Source organism: Epinephelus lanceolatus, chromosome 24 (assembly GCF_041903045.1).
Source record: "Epinephelus lanceolatus isolate andai-2023 chromosome 24, ASM4190304v1, whole genome shotgun sequence".
Taxonomy (NCBI): Eukaryota; Metazoa; Chordata; class Actinopteri; order Perciformes; family Serranidae; genus Epinephelus; species Epinephelus lanceolatus.
The window spans coordinates 21,199,651-21,226,448 of NC_135757.1; the positions used below are offsets into that span (position 1 = coordinate 21,199,651).

A 26,798-nucleotide genomic window follows, 5' to 3' on the forward strand; every position below is an offset into this window, starting at 1 on the left:
ATTTTCAAACTATATAGCAAAATAAAGATTATAGGCTGTCATTGATATTTAACACTGAGTGATGATTTTTTTCTTTTCTTTTTTTTTTGCTGTCCCTAAAACGGAGTACTCCAGCAGATGTTTTGTATCAGTTTCATCTCATCTCATATGATAATCTGAATATGCAGACAAACTAGAGTCACAACACTTGGCTTTTAAATGTTAAAAACAATGTCATTTGACTTACAAAGTCAAGACTTAATTTCTTATTGTGAATTTCTAATTTTGAATAAAACACTGAGAAAAATCACAATCATTTTCTAACAAGGCTCAGCATTGTTAATATTGTGAACATAAAAATCACTCTTTTTTGTCAGTTTTAACCCTCTATGGTACGCATTATGATGCCAGTTAGGAAAAAAATGTTTCGAGTGTTTTTATGTCTTAAAATAGACTAAATAAACATAATCTAAAGACATTTTATAATTTTTGATTTTTTTGGAAGTTTTTGGTGTTCGTTGCCTGTAGGCTACATTGTACCATAGTGGTGCATAAGTGAAAAGGACAGGGTTTTTTTTTTTCAATTTGAACATCAATCATTTCATAAACATGTGTAAAATATTCAATAGCTTCAACTGGTTACAACACATGCCATTTTAAATAAATTTAAATGTAAAAGCATTATAAAAGGAACTTTTTTTAAAGGGTTTCTTGTCTGAATGTTGCCTGTAGGCAACATACCATTGTGGAACAACCCATTGAAATGAATGTCTCGAAGAGCTGAAGCGTAATTCTTCGAACTTTACACAAATTACTTATCAAAACAAAGATCAGAACCTTTTGGAATACAATAATCTGGTGTCAGATTCCAATGTTTGATCATCACTGCTTCATTTCAATGCATGTCCTGTGTCTTTCTTGACATCATCTGTGGTGTTGCCGCTCAGTGCTTATGGAGCTCCATGAAGCAGTTTTTTTCAGGAGTGAAGCACAGGTAGGTGATGTACTTAATGCACTGCACTTTGACTATACCCTCACATCCAAGGTATTTGCACCGGGCCGTTTTCTCCACCCATATGGTCCAATGGTCAGTATTGTCCTGACGCGAAGGTGGTGATGGGACTGGTGAAGTAAGGCCTCTGTGCCTCTTCTCAGCCAGGTCTCCATTGTTTGATGGTCTTCTCCTAGCCTGAACTTTACTTAACTGCAACCAACATCAAATTTATCTTTGTTAAATTGTAAAGATGAAAATAAAATTATGATGAATGGTATGCCTTTGAACATATATATACCTGTACACACACTACCAAAATTTCATGCTGCAGAAAAAAAGACTCCAAGCTTTTCATGCTGCCATTGTGATTACATAATGGTTCACTGTTGCCTCAAGGCAACATATGCAATTTCCCATTATGGTACATTGTTGCCTCAGGGCAAGAGTTGCATTTTAAGACGTTTCCATTATTTAATTAGCAAATAAATTGCAAAAAACTATCACTGTTCACTATTAGTGTGAATATATTTTTTTCCAGACATAAAAGGGACAGGAAATTATGTTTTCAGACCCTTTTTGTGGAGCAAAATTGCAAAGCTGTTTCCTTTGAAAAAGTCTGCAAAAAAGGGTTTCAATACGGCTTCCTGAAAGTCATGTGACAAATTAAAGCATTTTTATTGGTTCCCTATGGTCCCTGGTATTACAACATTCAAAGGGATGCATTGTGGAGACATGACAGGCCAAAAATGGGTTTGTTGCCTGGGGGCAACAAGGTACCATAGAGGGTAGTCAAATAACACCCACATGTCATTTGATTTGTTTTATGGGAACACGCCTGAGGAAGAAAACCTAGGTTAATAACCACGTTAGTAGTACCTGTCAGTGCTGTGCACAGACATTTTGCAGGGCAGGTGCTCAAGAGGTAAAATAAAAGTGCACCCTTCAAGGAGGTGTCTATCTGCCAGCACCAGAGATTTTCTTGAGGCCTAAATACATACAGTACATTTGTGCACAGTAATGAGTAGGAGAAATTTCTGTCTAGTTGACACATGAGGTGGCTAAAAAGCTATACTTTATACATCCAGCAGCTGCTACACATACACTTTATACATTTATCATTTATCTATAACAGGCAACAACAAAGGAAACAATGCCACACTGTGCACACTTTAGTGCTCTGTAAAGTAAATAACCATCACAATCAACAAATCTTTACACAAAACTGAAAAGCACTGTTCTCCTGTTCTCTCTGTCCTCTCCTCAATTTCTTTTTCTCCTCTTCTTATTCTCTCTTCTTTTTAAAATAGTCACACGCTAATTCTTATAATTATCCTCTAAATAAGCTTTAAATATTCATCAAGAATTCCAGAGAACAAACCCGTGTACCCTGCGCTCCTCCTCTGCTCTTTATGCTTGGCAGCCCCATACTGCACGTCATTTTTGTTAAATTTAATTATCAGAGATGCGACGTGGGAGGCATAAACATTATTTCAACTTGAAATTTGGTTTAAACAGACATGTGGAAGTGGGAAAGCAATTCAGTGTTTGTCTCTGCTCACACCGGGCAGTTGGTGAACCTGAATCAGCCAAAGTGTTGAAATGAGACGATGTGTTTTGATATCAGATTAGCTTTCTTGCTGTTAAACTTAACGATGGGTTATTGCCTACATGAGAGTGTCTGTATTGAGAGGTTTTAAGAGTGGTTTAATTTCACAATAGTGACAACTGATGCCAAGGCTCTGGGAAAACACTATCGTTACCTGGCTGTCCGTGATGGCAGATGAGTGAGATGTGACGCGGCTCTGCAGGGTGTTCGATTTGCATGCGGCTGACAGAAGGGAAGTTGAAGAGGGAGGAGCAGGGGCTCGACTTAATGCCATTGTCAGGCAAACAACACACTTTTAATTGAGAATTTATTTCATAGGCCAATTTAAAAAACTTTGATATAAAATTATTAAAAAGAAATAGAAAAAAACATGTCTTGCAAAAAGGGCACTTATCTAGACAGAGGGCAAAAGGGCAAGTGCTGGTTATCTCTAACGGGGGCTTTAGGGTTTGTCGAGCCAGCAAACACAAAGCCTGGCTCTGTTGAACTTGCTTCATGGTACAGCCCTCAGGACTGAGCGTTCTCCAAGGCGTGTGTATTTGAGAGAGAGTGGCAGGGAAGCGAGGGTGGAAGGTGGACTACTGCATGCAACGTTTTATAAGTTATTAATAACTTACTCAAAATGCTGCTTTGTCACTTTTTGACCAGCCCACCTGATCCACTGTGCCTGGTACTGACTGAGCAGACAACAGGGAGAGATGTAAACGTCACTTCGGTTCAGCCTTGCTTGCATTCTGTGGTTGTAATAAAACCAAATAAAATGAAACTGTAGTCAACAAAGGAGAGAAGGAGAGAGTGAGAAAGCTACTTGGCATGAGCACAAAGACAGACACAATCTGTTTTTTCTTTTCTTTTTATGACCCTGACACATAATTAATTTTATCATTTTGAGCAATAATGTTTATCATAGGCTACTGCCTATGGTCTATGGGGCCACACACATGCCAAGTGTTTAACCCCCTGGAAAACACACGGTCGGGTGCTGTGTGCTACTCAAGGGTCGTACACATAATGTGCTTTTTGCGCCCTCAAATTCATTGTTTTAAATGTATACGTGCCATTTAAGACTAGACTTAAGACTTTCCTCTTTGATAAAGCTTATAGTTAGGGCTGGCTCAGGCTTGCCTTGTACCAGCCCCTAGTTAGGCTGACTTAGGCCTAGTCTGCCGGAGGACCCCCCTATAATACACCGGGCACCTTCTCTCCTTCTCTCTCTCTCTCTCTCTCTCGTATCCTATTATTGCATCTTGCTAACTCGGCCATTCTGGATGTCACTAACTCAGCTTCTTCTCCGGAGCCTTTGTGCTCCACTGTCTCTCAGGTTAACTCGTATTGCAGCGGTGCCTGGATAGTGTGACGTGTGTGGTTATGCTGCTGCCGTGGTCCTGCCAGATGCCTCCTGCTGCTGCTGTTATCATTAGTCATTAGTCATACTTCTACTGTTATTATACACATATGATTATTGTCACATATGTATACTGTCAGATATTAATATATACTTTCAACATATTGTACCACAGTAGCCAGAACTATAATTATAATATTATTACTTTCATTAATGTTGTTGTAAGCTACTGTCATTACCGTCTGTCCTGCATCTCTCTCTCTGTCTCTCTCTTTCTCTTTTTCTGTCTCATTGTGTCATACGGATTACTGTTAATTTATCATGCTGATCTGTTCTGTACGACATCTATTGCACGTCTGTCCGTCCTGGAAGAAGGATCCCTCCTCAGTTGCTCTTCCTGAGGTTTCTACCGTTTTTTTTTTCCCGTTGAAGGGTTTTTTTGGAGGGAGTTTTTCCTTATCCGCTGTGAGGGTCCAAAGGACAGAGGGATGTCGTATGCTGTAAAGCCCTGTGAGGCAAATTGTGATTTGTGATATTGGGCTTTATAAATAAAATTGATTGATTGATTGACTTGAGGTAGGCGCACTCAAAGGCCAGAGCGAGGCGAGAATAGCTAAAAAGCCATTCTGCTGGCATCCGTGGGCTAAAGCAGGCATCCTGCATTTGGGGGATCTATATAGGAATGGTCACATGGTTACCTTTGAATATCTGAAGCAAAACTACAATCTGACAAATACAGACTTGTGGAAATATCTCCAACTCCGGCACTGTCTCCTATCAGTCATGAGTTCTGGCTCTGACCCAAATACCAAAATTCAAAGTTTGCTACAACATGCTAGCCTTAAAAAAGGTAGTGCATCAATTTTTTATAACCTCATCAGAGATGCCAATGCACCGAAGTTTGGGAGTCTAAAACTGGCATGGGAGAAAGATATTGGAGAATATATTGAACAACAACAGTGGAATGAAGTCATATCTAGCTGGCACATCCCCGCTCGAGAAGTCCAGACACAGTTCACCAACTATAAAATCCTTCACCGCTCCTACTTGAAGAATGGCTACACTCAAACTAAGAGATGATGATCTATGCTGGCGCTGTTACAATGAAACTGGAACAATGGTACACGTGCTGTATGACTTTGATATGGTTGGGGACTTTTCGGGTAAAATAATATCTTTCGTAAATGAACTGTATTGTATATCTCTGACCAAAGGTCCGGCACTATGTATGTTGGGAATTATCCCTAGTGAATTTAAGATGTGTGATTTGACAAGATTATGGTGCCGACTGGTCATGTTAATAGGATGCAGAATTGTTGTTAGACAGTGGAAAACCCCTTCACCTTTATCTTTTAAAAACTGTATCGAATTAATGACCAACATAGCAAGTTATGAACAAGTCATATCTAGATTCTCAGGACATCAGGATACCCTGAAAACATGAAGCCCATTCTTGGACTATATTAAAAGTGGACAATGCCCAAGGACTGATCTCGCACATCACGTAAAATGAATTTCAGGAATAGGTTATCTATTTAACTTTTATTAATCTATTTATTTATAATGTATGTTGATAAATTTAATCCTGTTTCAGTTTTGTTGTATATTGATATTCTCAGTTTTCTTGGGTCTTTGTTTTTTTGTTGTTGTTTTTTTTAGCCATGGAGATATGGGGAGGGTTAGAAAATGTCTTGCAGTGTTCCTGTTTTGACTAAATGTTGGACTTAAAAATCAATAATTAAAAAAATATATATATATATGTTAATAATGCCAGATCGATGTTGTCACGGGGCGCACATTCCTGATCACCCATTTTTTAGGGCACGATGGCTGCGCTGTGAGATAAACCGAGCTCAACTTTTGGAATGCAGCAGCGTGCACCACATGTCATGTGACGAGGAACAGATAACTTTCCCTTCTTCCTTAAAAATTCAGTCTGTGATAAATATGGAAAAGTTGATCATTTATGTGCAGAGCTTTACACCTGTCCCACGGACGATAGGGCTACACACATATAAACGGCGCCTGAAAGAAGATCAGCTTTGCACTCGGGATTTCAGGTAAACAGGCTATGATACAGTGCTTGTTAAGGTTGCCTAGCAATCTCAGAGGCAACTTGCTGCCGCGCTCTTGAAAGCTGGCTCAAAAAAGGCACAAGACTAGCACCCAGCGCCCAACTTGCATTTTCCAGGGGGATAAAGACGCGGCATGTGTACAGTCCATAAATGTGCCTTCTTTGAGCCAGCTTACAAGAGCGCAGCGGGAGGTTGCATCTGAGGTTGCTAAGCAAACATAACAAGTACTTTATCATAGCCTATGGCCCTGTCCAAATACCCGCACTTGCGCCCTGAGGTCTTCCCTGAAGTGCACTTGCCAAAAATGCAGTTAGGGGCGTAAGTTCGCAAGGGATCGATGCTGTTTAAAAAGGAGAATTGGGACAGTTGCGTACATCACTTTTGTTTGGGTCCAGCTGGTCCGTCTCCTAGGAGACGAAACATGGCGATAGAGGAAATAACGTTGTTCGCAGCACTGCTGCTGCAAATGATAAATCAATCAGCCAATGATGAGGAGGATTAGGAGCCACAGGAGAAGGCGGCATCTACATCAGATCCAAGTATTGATGCTGATGCCCAACCAACAGGTAAATTAAATTAAATTTTACTCTTGAATTTACCTGTTAATAATGTGTATATTAGCTGTAACATCTTTTTTTACTCTATTCAATTCAATTCAATTTTATTTATAAAGCCCAATATCACAAATCACAATTTGCCTCACAGGGCTTTACAGCATACGACATCCCTCTGTCCTTAAGACCCTCACAGCGGATAAGGAAAAACTCCCCCAAAAAAAACCCTTTAACGGGTAAAAAAAACCGGTAGAAACCTCAGGAAGAGCAACTGAGGAGGGATCCCTCTTCCAGGACGGACAGACGTGCAATAGATGTCGTACAGAACAGATCAGCATAATAAATTAACAGTAATCCATATGACACAATGAGACAGAGAGAGAGAGAGAGAGAGAGAGAGAGAGAGAGAGAGAGAGAGAGAGAGAGATGCAGGTAATGACAGTAGCTTACAACAACATTAATGAAAGTAATAATATTATAGTTATAGTTCTGGCTACTGTGGTACAATATGTTGAAAGTATGTATTAATATCTGACAGTATACTTGTGTGACAATAGTCATATGTGTATAATAACAGTAGAAGTATGACTAATGACTAATGATGGCAGCAGCAGCAGGAGGCATCTGGCAGGACCACGGCAGCAGCACAACCACACACGTCACACTGTCCAGGCACCGCTGAGATATGAGTTAATCTGAGAGACAGTGGAGCACAAAGGCTCCGGAGAAGAAGCCGAGTTTGTGACATCCAGAATGGCCGAGTTAGCAAGATGCAGTAATAGGATGAGAGTGAGAGAGAGAGAGAGAGAGAGAGAGAGAGAGAGAGAGAGAGAGAGAGAGGGAGCCCGGTGTATTATAGGGGGTCCTCCGGCAGACTAGGCCTAAGTCAGCCTAACTAGGGGCTGGTACAGGGCAAGCCTGAGCCAGCCCTAACTATAAGCTTTATCAAAGAGGAAAGTCTTAAGTCTAGTCTTAAATGTGGAGACGGTGTCTGCCTCCCGGACCGTTAACGTAGCCTAGATTACCATTATTACTATTAAAACGTTTTTTGCTTGGATAAATTGTGGTAAATTGTGATATGAAATAAACTATAAAGACATACGGTAATAAAATAATAATAATTAAAGACACAATCAAAACTGTAAAGTGATGTGGACTATCATACAAACCTCAGGTCAACTGTAAACTGTATATTATTTCATTATTAACGCCCTATCATGTATTATTAAGTCCACACAGCGTGTTGTTTGATGTTATGTTCCTCTAACGGTTGTTGTCAGTCGGAGTTAACGGCTCGCGGACACGTCAGTTACCATTTGAAGATGGTGAGTTGTACCGGCCAGCTGTGCAGTGTTACGGCGTCACGACACTACAGAGGATTCTGGGTAAAATCCTTCAGCGAAGTGAGGTCTGATGCGCACTTTCGGAAGGGGTGCATTAAGGGCGCAGGTTTGCACCCCTTGATAACAACAGACGACAATTTGGGACCCTATGCACTTGCGCCCCTTAGCGGGAGCACGCTATTAAGGGGCACAAGGGCGCAAGTGCGGGTATTTGGACAGGGCCTATGTAACCTTAATCCTGAGTGCAGAGCTGACATTCTTCCAGGTGCTGTTTATAATTGTGTAGGCCTATCGTCTGTGGAACAGATGCAAAGCTCTGCACCAAAATGATCAACTTTTCCGTATTGAAATCCTCATTGAAAACAATGAATTTGAGCACGCAAAAAACGAGGCATGTATATACACCTAAAGGTGCCTATTGTAGTTGCAATTCATCTCAGGTTTAGTTAATAATGATTATGACTAATGATCATCTCCTTTTTTTGGTTCCCCTTACAGCACTTGATGGGGTACACATAGCGTGTGATGCACGTGTATGTAAAAATGATTAAAACCAGGCAAATGTTTAACTAGAATTAAGTTGCAGTTACAGTTTACATCCATGTGTGTGAAAACACGGATGCAGCACAGAAGATCTACACAGTCAGCACAGTTTTAAGATTAGTAATACCAGTTCAGTATCTGACCAAATGTCTCCCCTTCTGTTCCCGAGTTATGAAGTTGAATAATGGCCAGAAATGTATACAGAACATTATGATGTCGAAGTGAAGCTGAAACCTTTGACCTTTTGGATATAAATTTCATCCTGTCATCATTTTATCCTGTTACACATCTCTGTGAAATCTTTTCACAATTACCGCAAGAATTCTTGACTTATGACAAAAAACATGTTTTACGAGATTACCATGACCTTGACTTTTGACTGTCAATGTTTAATTAGTTCACCTTTGAGTTCAAATGGACTTTTGTGCCAAATGTGAGGAAAATCCCTCAAGGCATTCTTGAGATATGGCTTTCATGAGAATGACTTTTCACTTTTGACCAGGATCACAGGATCAAAGATTGCTCAGTCACAGTTGGTGTAATGCCACTGCAAGATAGTCTCGGGTTGGTGGTGTCATCTCCAGTCACTCCGCGACTTTATTGGTTTAAAGGCTTTTTTGTTTCGAATTCACTGAACAGTTTCCTGTCTAACAGGGTGTGTATGAGAGTGTGAACAGAATGTTGTTTTGAGATAAAGCCAACTTTGCACTATGAATCTCAACAATCATCACCACAAGCTGCTTACATGGTCAGAAAAGTGCACCTCAGACACACAGGTTTTCTTATTCATTTAAAACATTCTTAAACAGCATAAAGGCTCAATAATGTCCCTGACCTGATGCATATGCATCTGACATTGTAAATTTTAAAGAGAATGTGACATTTTACAGACACACCTCTTGAAAAACAAGATTAAAGTTCAAAGCATTATAATGAGATTCTGATTTATATTGAAGAGAGACTTACCGATGACAAAGAAAACAGATAGTTGCAGAGGCAGATGAGTCTAGATCAGACCCCTGGTGGGGTCATAAACTGACAACCCAAGTAGCTGCATTAGGGTTTTGTGGTGAATGTGGGGTGTTGAGGAAAATGTACAGTACATTCATTTAAAAGGTTGTGATTTTAAAAATGCCCCAACAATTTGGAAAAGTAAGATTATTTTGACATGAATATGGATACATCAACTTGTTTCTGAACAGTTAACCGAAACCTCTTTACTATAATATATAAATATGTTTACATCAACTGTATTGCAAAAAAAAAGAGGAGAGATTATATAGCATTAGCATTAGCATTAGCAGTGGTGTAATGTCACTGTAAATACAGATCGGAGTCTTTTCTTCACATGACACTGTCTAATTCTACTCGACACTACATTTATTTGACAGCTTTAGTTACTGTAAAACTTAAATAGTTAAAGCTGTTATAAGCTTAAACCACTGAACTCAACAGGCCTGTATTTGGGACAGGCTTTTAATTCCTTTCACACAAAACTGTTTCTCAACAAAGATGGGAAATCTTTTTTTTTTTTTTTATTTAAACCAGTGTGAATATTACTTGTTTCAAAATTAGGCTTTGAATAACAATAATGAATCATTCATTTGATCTAGCTCTGACAGACCACCTCAGAGTGAGTGAGTTACGTCATTTTATGGCACCAACACAACACCACTTTATCCTGTTAAAACAACACTCACAACTTGGATTGAATATTATGAAAACCTCTTCTGATACTTTATGGCCACTTCAGCTGTTGGGAATCACCACTTTTTTTCCCATCTGTCTTCTTTACCAAGTCAGTAAATCTCAATGAATTACTGTCTTCTTCGGTGTGCATATTGTAGTTTCAGTGAAATGAACTGAACGATTAAATTGTGGAGAATCTAACCAAGCTAACAATGTGAAGCATCTCTATACTGACAAAAGTTTAAACACTTATATCTATGTGCCGTCGAAGCAGCTGACTAACCTTAGCTGAAGTGGGTAGCAAAAAACCTGTTTTATACATCCAAACAACTTCTATAAAAATCAGCTGCTTGGCAACCAGACCAGGCTTCTAATTGAGACAGGGGTTTATTTGTCAAAATGTGTAGCCACACCAGGCTAGTAAGAGGGACTGGGCGTTTTATTGGGTTGGTTAAGTTTTACAGTACTTAATAATTTAAGATTTTTACACACTAAACATGTACAAGTTAGCTGTGGACGAAACAAACAATGTAAATGTGTTTCTTTGGGCTCTCATGACACCATTTTTCACTCTTTTCAATATTTTTACAAACCTAATTATCAATTGAGGAAATATTAAGCACGTTAAATACATAATGAAGATAGTCATTAATTAATAGTTAACAATGAACTCCATCTTATCAAACGACAACACTCAAATATTATATTTTCCACAACATCATGTGCAAGATTATTCTTCAATATCATGTTCACTTGTTAATGTAGCGCAATATTATTTTCTCAGTCATAGGCAATACTACTACTACTCGTTGTTATGTCATATTCAATATAGCATTCAGGGCCAGCTCTAGCTCATTGGCTGCCCTAGGCGATACTGAGAAAGACCTATATTTGGGACCCAACCCAAACCCGATTCTGATTAAAACTTAAATATCAAAGATGACAGGGAATGCATACCTCTATACTTGGCTTTCTTCTCCCCTCTTCCTCTTTCCTCCGTTTTCGCCCCTGTGCACCTGATGGTTTGGACCTTTTCATTTTCAGAATTGACCTATGACCTGGATAGCAACATATCAACATGTGGCTGCAGCCTGGAGCCTCTCATACCACGACCTCTCCTATTGTATTTTAGGAATACTGGTAGAAAAGTTGTTTTAAACATAGTAGTGAATCCTCTTTGATGTACTATTGCTTTGTGTTGCCTTTACATGTTGTCCTTTCTTAAAATCATTTTATTTTCTTTTTTATGTAAAACACTTGGAGTTGCATTTTGTCTGAAATATGCTATACAAATAAACTTGCCCTGCCTTGCCTCAGTGTTATTGTGTGTCTCAGCTTGCAGGCTCTGTGGATATCTGCCTGGCACTGCTGCTTGTCTTCTATATATGTGTTAGTTGACACACATGTATGCACACGTACATGCATGCACAGTCACACTACAGGATAAGCAATTGTAACAATTTCCCCGTGATGAGTGACCCTGACTGTGGGAAACCACTGGTTGTTCTGTTGTTACTGGTTGTGAATTGTTAAATTGTTGTTACTGTACTTAGTGTTACCGTAATTTGAAGCATTCTCTGGCACAATAATTTCCTTTGGGATAAACAAAGTTATATTGAATTGAATTGAAACCCAGCTTTTTAATAATCTAATGATGTCATATATAATACCAGACTGGTACAGTGAAAGTGGACATTTTTCCAGTGCAGTACTTTTACTTTTAATACTGTAAGTGCATTTACATACTTTTAATTGAGGAAAATCTTCATTGCAGGACTTTAACTTGTAACAGAGCATTCTTACAGCGTAGTATTCTTACTTCTACTGGAGTAGGGAAATAAATCTTCTCCTGCTCCAAGCCCTGTCTGAACTGTGAGGTTGAAACTATGGGCTGAAATATGTGCCACCAGAAACTGAATTTGAATCATTTATATTTGAATTTGAATTTCTAAACTTGAATAATTGCATTGAAAAACTGAATTTGAATCACATAATCTGAAATTGTATTGTTAATTTGAATCATTGCATTGAAAAACTGAATCTTAAAAATATAATTTGAAATTGAATTTATTTCTATATATCTTCACATTCAGTTCTCACAATTCAAATTCAGTTCTCAAAATTAAATTTCAGTTTACTGTGACAGACATCCGGGTAGTTTAAGGATGAAGAAAGAGTAATCGAGCGCAGATACACAGGACTCCTCTTCGGCCAATCAGCACCTACGTTTTTGAGCACGTAGGAAGATTCGCTCGCCTTGATCCATAGACCATAGACAATAGGCCAAAGAGCATGGATACCAAGAGGCGAAACTCAATAAAACCAGAGACGCCCCATAGCAACAGACTCGCCCATGGTTTCGTCCTACCGCCGCCATTTTGGACTGTCAGCAGACCGCAGCAGACCCGCTTGCATACAAAAACACACAGACAAACTGAAGTATATCGCTATTAATTATGCTTATAATGCTACTCACCTCGTGATGGCTTGGTCACAGCTGCCTTTTCGCGTTTTTGTAAAGCAAAATATAGACTTTTAAAAAAACAAAACGAAGAAAAACGGCCGAGATGGCATCTCTACATATTACATCCACTTATGAGATTAACTTAATTACTCCTTCAAAATCACCCCATAAGCCAAAATACAAAAAAAAATAAATAAATAAATAAATAAATAAATATTTTAACTAGAAACACAATGTTATCACAAGTGTTATCTTCCCTCCAAAACTGGCATATTAAATTGATATTAAAACACTTTAAAACTTACACCTCAGGAGTTCTTACCTGTCGGGATCCTTCGGGAAATGGTGGAAGGCCAGGTGCGGGGTGTTCCACTGATAGTTGTTGCAGTTAATTGCACTACCCTGTTTTCTTTTACTTTTTTCCTCCTCTCTCCTTGACATGTTGCACGTTGTCTGGGCGCAACAGTCCAGGCTCAACAGTCCAAAATGGCGGCAGCGCCCCTAGTGGCTGTTGGCAAAAATTCAACGGAGCTTCGCCTCTTGGTATCCATGCTCTTTGAATAGGCTATATATATGTAGATATGTAGATAGATAGATAGATAGATAGATAGATAGATATTCTTTGTGTGTGGAATATAACCATTGGTATTCCTCTGACTTCATGTGTGTTTATGTACCATCTTAAATCCTTGTTTCGCTCTCCTTCCATAACGTTACCGTTTGCATATCTGCCGACTGTTTTCGTTTTTTTTAAATAACACTTCCGGTGTTCCCTATATTTGACGTCACAACGCTATGAACTGTGAGTAGTTTCCTTACCGTAAGTCTGCATTGATGCTGACCTAGGTAAGGGGGCATAAAGGACTCACTCACTGACTCACTGACTTGACGATTTGACAATGGGACAGCCCTCACACACTCACGCACTTCACATGAACGTGCCTCTAAGTCAGTGAGTCTGTAAGGGATCGGATTGGAATTGGGCCATTGTCCATGGTCTATGGATCAAGGCGAGCGCTTCTTCCTACGTGCTCATAAACGTAGGTGCCGATTGGCCTTCATCCTTACACTACCCGGATGTCTGTATGTGAAGCTATATAGAAATAAATTCAATTTCAAATTATACTATTCAGATTCAGTTTTTCAATGCAATGATTCAAATTAACACTTCAATTTCAAATTATGTGATTCAAATTCAGTTTTTCAATGCAATTATTCAAGTTCAGAAATTCAAATTCAAATATAAATGATTCAAATTCAGTTTCTGGTGGCACATATTTCAGCCCATAGATATTTTCCAACGCACCTGCATCTGAGATGGTTATATGTGCGAATACCTTTCTTCAAGCCACACAGGGAATAAAAGTAGGACATAATTTGTGAAATTATATTCATGAAGGACAAAATAAAACAAGGAAACATTTAGATTGCTTTTCATCTTTTTATGCAGTATTTTGCAAAATTGGGTGTATTTCATGATTAAGGCACATTATGTGACTGTGCAATGTTTCTTAAAAACAAGTAAAGAAATCTGACATTTCTGTATTTCATTAAAAACATACAATAAAAATCATTTGCAAATCAAACACACTGGCATTACTGATGTGTATCAGAATCATTATGCTTATATTATGTGTGTCATTGTTAATCATGTGTGGAAGCAGAGGTGCTGAAGGGATAGAAATAGAGTAAAAGACACCAGTCTTTGAAGAGTAACTTGTTTCTATAAGTTCTTCAGATTCTTTGGCAACCCGGTCAACATTTGTATGTGGGCCCCATGCTTAAAAAATGGGCCCTATATGGGATTGCCTATGGGTTCCATAATGGCCCAATACTAGTTGCCCACAGGGGTGGGTTTAACATGGGTTATGCTACAGGTAGTGGGCACCAAGTGGGTATGGGCCCAAAATGGGCATCTTATCTTTGGCCCACTTGAGTAAACCCACCCATCTAGGCAATTGGCATGGTTCCATTATGGAACCCTTGGACAATCCCATTTAGGGCCCATTTTTCAGCTCGTTTACTACCCCCATGGGCCCCGCATACAAAGGTTGGATGGGTAGCAATGTGTCCCCACAGAAGCCCTGGAACATCATTGGAACCAACAACCATGTTACAAAAATGAAATCAAACATAAATTCAACAGAAGCTGAATTAGTAAGCTGTTTCAAGCATTGGTTCATCAACCTTTTCACCATCACCTTCTCTGGCACCATCTGCTGGTGCTCCCTGGGATTTCACCTCAAACACGTCCCACCTCTTGGGAAGGATCCCCTTGTTAAACAGGAGTGAGGCCACATATGAAACCATGAGAATGGAAACCAGAGCAGACAGCATGCAAATGGTCTTGATGGGAGAGCGCTGAATGTAAACACCATCCTCTAAAGTGCAACCTGGGAATTGCAGGATCACAGGAAGATTGAACATGGGCTCTCCGCACAAAACTCTCATCACAAAAGCAACAACATAGCCCGCAACAGCCCCATAGCCATTGGACACCCTGACGAAGAGGATACAGATCAGTTGTGGGAGCATTATGGTGTAAGTCAAGTCTGAGCTCAGGATCCAGAATGCTAAGATGCTGCTGTCCAGGTAGGTCAGAGATGTTCCCACAATCCCTACAACTACTATGGAGAAGCGAATCACCCACTGCAGCTCTTTATCTGATGCCTGGAGAAAACGGCAAGAAGCGTTTCAGTTAAAATATCAAAGTTTGCATACTTTCCTTCCCATCTTTCTGTCTTGACACGATTGACCATGGACTATAAATGAGCAAACTGAAAAGATATGAGATTAGAGGAGCAGCTCACAAATGGCTGAGTAACTACCTTGAAAATAGACATCAATATGTGCAAATAAACAATAATAAGTGTGACTTGTTGAGGGTTATATGTGGGGTTCCACAAGGGTCAGTGCTAGGTCCAACATTGTTTATATTGTACATAAATGATATTTGTAATGTGTCCAAGTTTTTAAGTTTTGTTATGTTCGCTGTTGATATAAATTTGTTTTCTTGATACCTTGGAAACAAAATTAGATATTTTAAAACAATGATTCAACATTAACAAGTTATCACTTAATGTAATTAAAACTAAATATCCTCCTGAGACTCCAACTTTTGTTTAGCATGCATTTTTAATTTCTCTGAGCTATTTGGAATTAGTAAGACTTTATAAGTATAAAAACCTAATAATTGTCTTTGAACAGAAAGTGTTTTTTGTCCTCCTTTTTGTCCTCATATGAGGACAGTGGGTTTATTTTTAATGATCAAAAGTGTGTAATGAAGTATAAAACAGTTTGTTTCAATGACGTTATGTTTTCTGCAATAACAAAACTTAAAAACAATGCTACATCTTGTAACGCTATGGTTGAGGGGTCACTGTGCAAGTCTAAAACTGTTCAAAACAGTTTATTTCAATACCTGAACATGGCCATGCAAAACAAAATTGCAAATATTTCTATTCATATATATTCTTAGAGACATTTCTAAAAGTCTTGTGATTGTCATTTTCTAGATTTGTGTGAATTTTTCTTGCTCTACACCAAGCTTGGAATGTCCTTTTTAATGAAGGTAGTTTTTAATTAACAGTGTCTTAGCTTATTATGGTTGCTTAAATTGGTCAAATGCGTGTGCAGTTTTAAACTACAGATGTTATTAAGCACAAATAAAGAAGTTTCAACCATAACATTGGATCAGGTTTTATACCTTGTCCACATTTGTGTTGGGATTGACTGTAGACCAAGTTAAGCAGAATTAAGTATGAGGTACAGCAAACCCAAAATGTCATGTCCTCATATGAGGATGCAGGGTCTCAGGAGGAAATATAATATTTGAACATCAGAAAAACAATAACAAAGTACAAATTATGATAGATAATACTGAAATAAAAGACTATATGAGAACAAATATTTGGGAGTTGTCACAGATCACAAATTATACAGTTTGCATGTTAAATATATTAAAAACAAAATATCAAAGTCCATTACAATATTAGATAAAACAAAAACATTCTTAACTCAGTTTCATTACATATACTATATCGTTCTTTCATATTTCCATTCATTACTTACTGGGTGGAGGTTTGGGGAAAAATGATCACAAATCCGATTTATTTGCTTTAGAAGAGAGCCATCAGAATCATAAACGGAGTGGATTATCATGAACCGACAAATACATTATTCATAAATTCACAGGCACTCAAATGTGGCAAACTTGTAGATTTTAAAATAGCATCACTGACATACAAAGCATACAAAAGTATGTTACCAAACTGTATCCAGAGGTTGTTTCAAATAAGGGAATGTCAGTATGAACTGAGAGGAAACTGTGTTCAAAGATGTGTTTCAGTTTGTGGAGTGAATTAATGGAATGGGTTAGAAACTTACATGAAAAGTGTGTGGGATATTTGGATGGACAATAGGCCAATGTGTATATACTTAGTTGCTGTCAATTTGTTATTGCTCTGTATAATTTGAAGGGTGCTAACAAACATAATGATTGTTAAATGGGGAGGTGTAATAAGCTAAGACTTCAGCGTACACCTTTTTGGTCCTGTTTTTTTCCTGTTTATTTATTTATTTTTAATTAATTAATTGATTATTTTTCATATATGTATTTTTTTAATGCTAAAAAAGCACAAACTTAATGATTATTTATTGTCTATCTACCAGTGTATTTGAACGTTTATAAGTTGGAAAATAACTGAAATAAACTAAACTTACTTGATGTCGAATGATCTTGTAAATGTTGGTGGTGAAGATGGAGGTTGCTGCCAGGAGGCAAGAGTCAGTAGATGACATTGCAGCACCAGCAATAGCTCCCATGCCAACAATGAAAATGGCAGTAGGAGTAAGATGCAGAAGGATGATGGGCAATACCATAGCTGTCTCCCCTCGCTCATATGGAGAAGGAGAACCATATGAGGTCAAATTCCAGTCTGAAACATGAAAGGACGCTGTTCAGCTAACATGCACCTGAGATAGTTCAGTTCAGTTTAGGTCAGTTTCATCATGATTTAGTGTTTAAATAAAGTGATTAAAACATCAGTATAGTTAGGAATTTGTGAAATACCTGTCCGGAAAAAGCTCACAAAAAAAAAAAAAAAAAGAAGAAGAATTATGCAAATTACATGTTCAGGAAAAGATTTCAACTGTGTTACTGTTGATCATTTCTAACTAATGTAAAATGTCTAGGAGTATTATGAAATGCGCCCTATAAATAAAATGTATTATCATTATTGTTACTTCAAAATTACGTCATAAAACAGACTAGAATTTTGAAATTAAAGACATGGCATGAATGCTAACTCTGGAACGAGGTCCTTAACATGCCAAGGCTATATATTGGTTTTTCTACATGCCTCCAGTAAATGAAGTATCCAAAAAAAGAAAAAAAAATCCCAAATTAAAGGGGAACAGTAAAACTACAACCCAGATTCTAAAAAAGTTGTGACTCTGTGTAAAACATGAATAAAAGCAGAGTGTAATAATCTTAGAATCTTGTTTGACCTATTAGACATATAGACATTCCAAAAGAGTCTTAAGGGGGGATCCAAAAGACTAGAGAAGTTGTGAAATGCTCAGAAACACTGTCTAAACAGGTTAATTAGTATCAGGTGATAGGTTCATTATTGGATATTAAGGGGCATCCTTGAAAGGCTCAGGTGTTCACAAGTGAGGATGGAGTGAGGTTCACCACTTTGTGTAAAACTGCAAAGATGAATACTCCAACTGTTTATGAATGTTTCTTAATGTACAATTACAAGAAATTTAAGATTTCACCATCTACAATCCTTGTAGAAAAGAAGAACTTGCAAAAATAATGATTTAATGCTGCAACATTTCAGTAAGGAGATCTTCATCAGGCAAACAGTTTTGAAAAACACTCTTAAGTAGGAGTGGCTGCGAATTTGCAGTGTGACAGTCTACAATATCATATACAGAGATGGAGAAATACATAATCAAAAATGAAAAACTGCAAAGTGTCAATCATAATCATACCCCTGAATGTTTACATTAAATAGGTAAGTTCTAAAGAAAAAATGTTTAAGTCCTTATTCTTAAATTGCATTCTCCAAAAATATGCATTTCCAAATCTTGCAGGTTACATTAATGAACCTGTAGGGATATGTTTTACATGGGAAGCATCAATAAACAAATAGGAAATTTCTTAGTAAATACAGCAAGGCCTCCAAAATGCTACAGGGTAAAAATGACATCAAAATATATAAGACAAAAATCAAAATTACCCTCTGCCCTATCCATATAAAAATAATAATAATAATAATAATAATAATAATAATAATGATCTACTACTCCAGGGGTTCCTAGTACACCCCCAAATAGTCATGGATACATGTTGAGATATATATATATATATATATATATATTCAACATGTCTCTCTGGGGATGTACTAGGAACCCCATGGAGTAAATCTTTGTTTTAAAAAAAGAAGAGTGTCCAAGAAACAATTTACAGAAATAAAAATCAGAAATGTTCTACATCTACCATAAAAAATATCAACAGATTCAGGCAATCTGGAGAAATCTCTGCCTGTAACGGACAAGGCCGAAAACCAACATTGAATGCCCAACTTTTTTGGATTATGCTGCACGAGTTGTGTGAGAGGTTGTAAACAAAAGTTAAGATATAAAATTACTATTGTTATATGTGGACCCCTATAACTTCAATTCATTAAGAACTCTCAGTTTTTTGATTCTTTGTTCACCATAAATGCATGTGAGAAAAACAATATTTTCTTGATGAATTAAACATAATTCGGGGTTAGTATTTAATATACATATGGGAATTTGATGGGTTGAAGTATTCCTTTAAGGGACCATCATGTATGGAGGCCATTATCTGCCAGGTAAAGAAAAAATAACAAAATCTAAGTCATGACAAAATAACACACTGTACAACCCTGCTGCGGCCCAGTCTGTCAGATATACCTGTTGAGGCGGCGACGGCACCAATCAGCACTGGTGGAATTCCAAGAACAAGGACGAGCCCTGCGGCTATGAAGCAGATCGTTCTGGCTGTAGATGTGGAGTTGGAAGACAGAGTTCTTTGATGGAAGTCTTGAAATGCCAAGTTGCCAACACTCTGTGAAAACACAATAAACCATATGTCCAATTTTTTGTTTCACATTTGAAAGAGTGCTCTACAAATTTAGTATTGCACTTAATTTTAAAAAGGGCCAACTCAAAGTGACATCACTGCAGCATCTGAATTTATCAGACTTTACATGGCTCCCTCTGGAGCCACAAAAAGTTATATACAACTTTTCACACAAGTTTTGAAATAACAAATAAAACGTATAGTTTAGCTTCAGCTGAGTAGATATAAGTGAGATCATAAAGATCCCTGCCGGCTTAATGTTTTAGGACATTAAAAAGTGCTCTTCTTTAAATATTAATTTCAAAAGTTTTACACAACGTCAGCTTACCAATGCCAGGAAATTATCAATCCATCTCCACACTTCATCAGACTCAAGATGGCCAAGCCAGGGGGCCTGATATGTGTGGTTGAATGCTGTTTGACTGATGTCAGTATAAACGTCACTGACCAACACAAAGGGAGCACAGAGCCACTATAAACAGAGAAATTCTTACATTAAAGTCTGTAAGAAAAAAACAGAACTAAATATATGTTGGAAAAACTGCCTTATTAGTGTTAAACTTACCAAGCTACAAAACACCAACGATAGCTGGATGACATCAGTGAAAGCAACTGAATAGATACCTCCAAGAACAGTGTAGGTGATTGCAACAGCAGCAGAGATCCAGACGCAAAGACTTAAGGGCAGATCGGCAAAGACGCTAACAGTGACCCCTGTTGGAAGTAAAACATACCAAGTTTATCATTATAAACAAATTATATCAAATCAAGTTTATCTATATAGCACATTTAAAAACAACCGCAGCTGAACAAAGTGCTGTGCAAGATAAAAGAATGACACACAAATATATAGCAATATAAAATGTACACAAATATAAAACAGAATAAAACTGGTAAGAACAGTTACAAACATGAAAAGATAAGATGAAATGCTAAAATATTAAAATCACCACAAACAACCAAAGGCCATTGAAAACATGTACATTTTAAGATTTAAGACAATATGCCAAGGATCTAAGAGGTCAGGAGTTGGAGTAGAGGTAGAGGAGCTCAGTGATATACTGGGGTGCCAGTCTATGTATGGCTTTAAAAACAAATACAAGAGCCTTAAAATCAATCCTGAATTTGATGGGTAGCCAGTGCAGGGATGCTAGCACTGGTGTAATGTTGTCTCTTTTCCTGGCACCAGTGAGAAGTCTTGTTGCAGCGTTCTGCACCAGCTACAAACAAGACAAAGATAATTGGCAGACACCCAAGTATAGGGAGTTACAGTAGTCCAGCCTTGAGGAGATGAATGCAGTGGTTAGGTCATTGTGTGAGATTATGGACTTGAGTTTTGCGTTGTTTCGTAGTTGGAAATAACAGCCCTTCACCACAGTGTTGATTTGTCTGTCAAATTTAAAGGCAGAGTCAAAAATGACACCAAGATTCCTGGCATGGTTATGAACATATGGTACGAGTGGTCCTAAGTGACTGACTATGCTGGCTGTGTTGTTGAGGGGACCAAAAACAATACACACACACACATATGTATATATATATATATATATATACATATGTATAAAATCTCTTTTTTGTTTTTGTTTAACTGAAGACAGTTTGTTGCCATCCAGGATTTCACATCCTGGAGGCAGTTCAGGATGGATGTGATGGAGCTGGAATCCCCTGGGTTTAACGGAAGATAAATTTGTGTGTCGTCTGCATATTGAAAAGAGACTTTGTGCTGGTGGAAAATGGAGCCTAATGGAAGCATGTATGGTGCAAATAAAATGGGCCCTAAGATGGAACCTTGAGGTACACCAAGTGATATGGACAGATGAGGAGGAGAGGCCCCCAGTCTTAACAGAAAAAGATCTGTCTAGGAGGCAAACCACTTGAGGGCAGTTCCCTGGATGCCAACCAGTTCTTGAAGACGGTTCAATAATATAGAATGATCAACAGTGCCAAAGGCTGCACTGAGGTCTAATATTATTAAAATGGCACATTTAGCTCTATCTAAAGACAGCAGTAAGTCATTTGACACTTTAAGAAGGGCAGATTCTGTGCTGTGTCGAACACTAAAACCTGACTGAAAAGTCTCCATGATGTTGTTGTTAGGTAGATGAGACACAAGCTGTGAATAGACAGTTTTCTCCAGTACTTTGGACAGGAATGGGAGCTTGGAGATGGGACGAAAAATGTTTAATACAGAGGTGTAAATAGTCAAGCTAAGTGTAAATACTAAGTCCAAGGTATGGCCATGGTTATGAGTTGGACCAGAAACATGCTGAATAAAGTTAAAGGAGTCTATTGTTCCAAGAAATGCTGGCATTGGTTTGAGTGCCCACATGAAAATTAAAGTTTAAAACTGAAAAACTACTCAGGGAACTCAGTCAGGAAGATGGCATTGTGTTTGGGTGGGCGATACACAGTTACACATAATATGGGATCTGAGAAACAGTAAATAACCTCTGGAGACAGATGCGACAAAGTGTTTGTGTTTTTATATTACCCAGAGAAATCAGTGTGACAGGAACCCACATCAGTTCACTGATGAATGGAACAATGGCAAGAAGCCCCGTCAGTGTCTTCCCATACTTTCTCTGAAATGGATCCATCATCGTGATGTAGTTTTGGTCCCGCATTGGCTTTGCAAAGAACAGTCCGCCTTTAAAAAGAGACAGCAAGCATAGCAGTGTGTAACTTTACAATTCAGCTGTACAGTTGTACAGCTCTGTTGTGTTGTCTTCTGACTGTTCTTGTTCTCTTTGTGTTGCCTTTTTGGAGGCAGGCCAACATTATGTAATGTAACATTTCTTGGACTAACCGTAGACGGAGAAAGCAGGCAGGCAAGAACAGGCCCAGGTGAGCATCACGTAGTACCCCCTGGGTATGTAGTGCACCCAGCTATTATCAATCGCCCAGAGAACCTATCCCATTCTTATTTCTAGGGTCTCAAGTACCTACACTTTGTCCAACCCCGTCTCACTCCAAAGTCATTGAAATCTGGAGCTTGGGCAGTGACTATCAGACACTGACGAAAATGCTGCCCTTAAACATCAGCATGATACAGGGGCGGACTGGCCATCTGGAGGTTCTGGAGAATCACAGAACGGCCGGTACTCCAGGACGGCTGGCAGCCGCCACGCAGTCATCACCTTTATTTTATTTTTTTTTCCTATTTCTCCCTGATAATCTACTGTTCCACGTCCAGTCCACTAGGTGGCAGCCTTTAACCCTATGGGCCCGAACGACGCATAGTGCGTCCAAATTCACACCTGTTCTTCTCTATTGATTTTCCCCGCAACCGTGCATCATAGCGAGAAGCCACGCATATCACGTGAAACAGCGCAATTGTGGCTTTCCGACAAGACCAAGCACTTGTCGGTAGTCCAATGTTTTCACAGCGAAAAAGAATGATAAATTTACACTAAAACTATGTATAACAGCTTTCATACAGCTTTGCACACACATTACTCTTGGATGGATTACTCGTGAATGCAGGCTCGCACAGAAATGCCACGCATATCACATGAAAGGAGCAGAGCTTTCCAATGATACCACACACATCATTGTGCTGTCATCCCATCATGCTATAAATCCAGATTAATTGTCTACAAAATAAAAACCTGACGAATTTCTTTACAATCCATTATACAGATCTTGTTATCAGTCACTTCATATAGTGAGGAATATCGTATCTTACCACGTCTTAGGCTTGCGTGTGTTTCTCCCTGTCTATCCACATTTGTAGTCCGGCTTTCAAGATGCAAATATCTCCATATTGTCCAGTTGACACTCCATCAAACTTTGTATGACAAGACCAGCCACTTCACCTTTGCGCACCCAGACAACTGCAGCCTAATTATGCATGCTGACAGGGCCGTAGTCACCATATACATTGAGGGGGACATGTGTCCCCCCAATGCCCAAAATGCCCCCCCCCCCCAGTATATAACTGAAACTGAAAAACAACAACAAACTTTGTTTACTGCAAACAAAGTGGCAAATATTATCTTGGAGGACATCATTGCACTTGGTTGACTATTTTTCTATGATCTTAGATGTAAATATTGCATGTTTCTTTCAGATAAAACACATTTTTGCCCACATTGTCCTGAAAAAAAACAAGATATAGCATGTGTATGTAGCCTTTATAATGACTGTGCTATGAGCTTAAAAGTAAAGGCAGTAAAAATACCCCAAAAACGCCTAGGGCCCATAGGGTTAAATTGGATGCCAGCCGGCCCATAGATGTTGGGCCTGTTTCAGGCAATCACCTGCATTGTATTGTTCAGCAGAGAGACATCTGGACTGTGTCATTTATTTCTCAGTGAGTATTCTACACTATGCTCTTAACACAACATCTAGTCCACATCGGTGCTATTGCTATAATTTGGAAGGTATAGTGTCATGTGTTAAGATTTAAGTATTTTGACACCCGTGTCTGGGGCTGATGAGTTTCCGTGCACCAGTTGTTGTGGGCTGGGCCGAGTCAAAGTCCAGGGCTGTTTTTTAGTCCCAGTCTGTCCCTGGCATGAAATGTTGTTTGTGGCAATACTTGATGCTAAGATCAACTGATGTAGTGTAAAGAATGAGGAAGTCTACGTACGGTGGAAGGAAGGTGAGGTGGATGGGACAAACAAAACTGGAACACAGTTCGTGTCTGGTGTTGTTTTAATGTAACGTTACATAATTTATGTACAGTTGTCGAACCTTGATGTCACTTAGATGACACAACAAATGTACTTCTTTCAACCCCAAACATGATCGTATTTTTCTAAGCCCGATCAAGTAGCTTTGTTGCCCAAACCAACACATTCTTACTCCAACCTCATCCCATAAATGTTTGGTCATGGACTTGTCATGTCCAGATACAATGTGAAAGGTCCCCTGGGTGCGTTGGTTGTTGACGTTCTGGGACGCCATGTCAAATATCTTCTTTCAAAGTACACTTCTGTTTTCACAGGAAATTTAACATTACCATACAGTATTTTTCAAGATAAACGCATTACATTGGTACAACACAACAAATTGACGTTTTGTTTTGTTTTCTTCAGCAAACACACATGGTTGGGTTTAGGCAACAAAAACGCATGGTTGGGTTTAGGAAAAAAGAACATGGTTTGGCTTTATAATCTTACGGGACGTGAACACTGCTCTCCCTGGTAAAAGTCGGTGATGTCGGACCTATTTACCACCCTTCCCATTGCTCCACTTGGACTTCCGGCACCCTAACTTTTGTTTTTGTCCTTCCGCATTTTCCCCTGACGCTGCTGGACGCTGTTAAATTATAACAACGACTGGCCATGTATCATGCTAACTTACAGGATGGCTTTTTTCATCAGTGTCTGATGCTGCAAGTCACCCAAGCCCGCCCAAGCACCGGATTTCAATGACTGGGTCAGAGTGAGACCGGGTTGCCTAAACGCAACTGAACTTGTTTCACAACATTGGATGTGTTATAATGTGTTACTTGTCACACAGATATGCTAAAGGGTGCCTTATGTGTTGCTGTGACACACTGAATGGTGTGAAAATTTGTTGGTATTTGACGATCTAGGAATGAGGACAGGTTGGAGAACCTGATATGGAAAGGGCAAAAAAGAGAATCAGCAACTTGTGAGAAGCACTGATGCACAAGAAAAATTCAAGGTACACTTAAAAATAAAATGTAGACGTATTGGTGCTATGTACTAGCCCACTTCAAGCACTGCTTCATATGATTTTTTTGGATGTGAATACCTTCTTAAGAGGATCTTACCAATAATAAAGGAAATTGACATTTGCAGAGGAATAAGAGCCCAGATTAGTCCCTTTGTGGGGTCATAAACTGTCTCTGCCAATCCAATGATAAAAGCACCTCCGACCCAGGTGGCTGCAGCAGGAAATAAATGTACAAAGAAAACACAGTCATATCTTTCAGGTCAAGAATCACTATTAATAATACAATGAGTAATGTTTATGATTATAGTTGTAAACACTAAATAACTCTTTATTCAAAGCCAGTTCAAGGTTGTTTCTGCTTGACTAAAACTCACCCGTCATTGTGAAGACTCCCACTACCAAATTGACCCTGCGGTTAGCCAAAAAAGACACTTCAATCCATCCATTGAGTGCGGTTTTCTCCATCTTCTTCGATTTTACAGATGCCCAGATGCCAGTTCCCAGCACAAGCAGGTAGAAGATGACCATCATTATCAGACCCGGTATATGGATAGCCATTGTGGAGTATGTTCTAGTGATAATAAGCTTGGAAAAAGCACATGCAAGTTACCAAGACACACTGAGCTAACAACAAGGAATGAGTGGGTAAATGCAGAGTCAATGAAACATAGAAATGTAATGTGATATGAAGCATCCAAAATGTAACAGGCAGCTGCAGTCAAGGTCATGGTTGCTGTTTGGATGCAGTGAAGCCAGATTTAAAAAAAGACTGGGACCAGAAAAACAAACATAACTTAAAAACTACAGACACTAACAATCTGGACTTTTGGAAATCTGTTTTTCTCTCAATATTCAGACAAATGAGTCACAAGTGTTACACTGACAAGTCTGGGCATTACTTACTGGCATATCTCACAAACAAAAGTGTCCTTGACATATTCCTGTTGTCGTTACCTTGTCTTCATTTAAATCAGGGTAGAGGTACTGCTCTTTATGTAACCAAGTTGTGACTTCATAAAATGTCCTTCCCTGAGAAAGCACACTATGCTTTGATCCAAACATTATTTTTTTTAACAAAAGCCATATATATATATATATGTGTGTGTGTGTGTGTGTGTGTGTGTGTGTGTGTACAGAGAGAGAGAGAGAGAGAGAGAGAGAGAAAATATACATTCATTTTTGTTTTTTCTGAATTAACAATTAAAACTTTTCTCAGATTTCTGAAATAATGATCTTATTAGTTCAGAGAGAAAAAGTAGATTTTCTCTCCATGAAAAATGAAATCTCATTAACTAAGGAAAACTGTTATGGAAAAAAAAAATATGTGCTTTTGTTTTTTTAAGAAGTCTGAAATAATAATTCAGGAAAAAAAGAGTAGATTTTTTTCCCATGAAAATATAGCAGATTTTTTTTTTTATCAAAACTTTTTAGAATTCTGAC

General features: G+C 38.5%; 1 protein-coding gene across 1 annotated transcript; it reads right to left on the reverse strand.

The window, feature by feature from the left end:
- Positions 1-14,425: 14,425 nt before the first annotated feature.
- Positions 14,426-25,928, reverse strand: LOC117250202 (high-affinity choline transporter 1-like). The gene is made up of 8 exons (XM_078165803.1): positions 25,733-25,928; positions 25,456-25,569; positions 22,204-22,359; positions 20,278-20,426; positions 20,041-20,184; positions 19,544-19,697; positions 17,315-17,529; positions 14,426-15,262 (listed from the first exon to the last, which is right to left on the reverse strand). The coding sequence occupies exons 1-8, from the start codon at positions 25,914-25,916 to the stop codon at positions 14,747-14,749; spliced, it is 1,632 nt and encodes a 543-aa protein (XP_078021929.1). The 5' UTR covers positions 25,917-25,928; the 3' UTR covers positions 14,426-14,746.
- Positions 25,929-26,798: the final 870 nt, after the last annotated feature.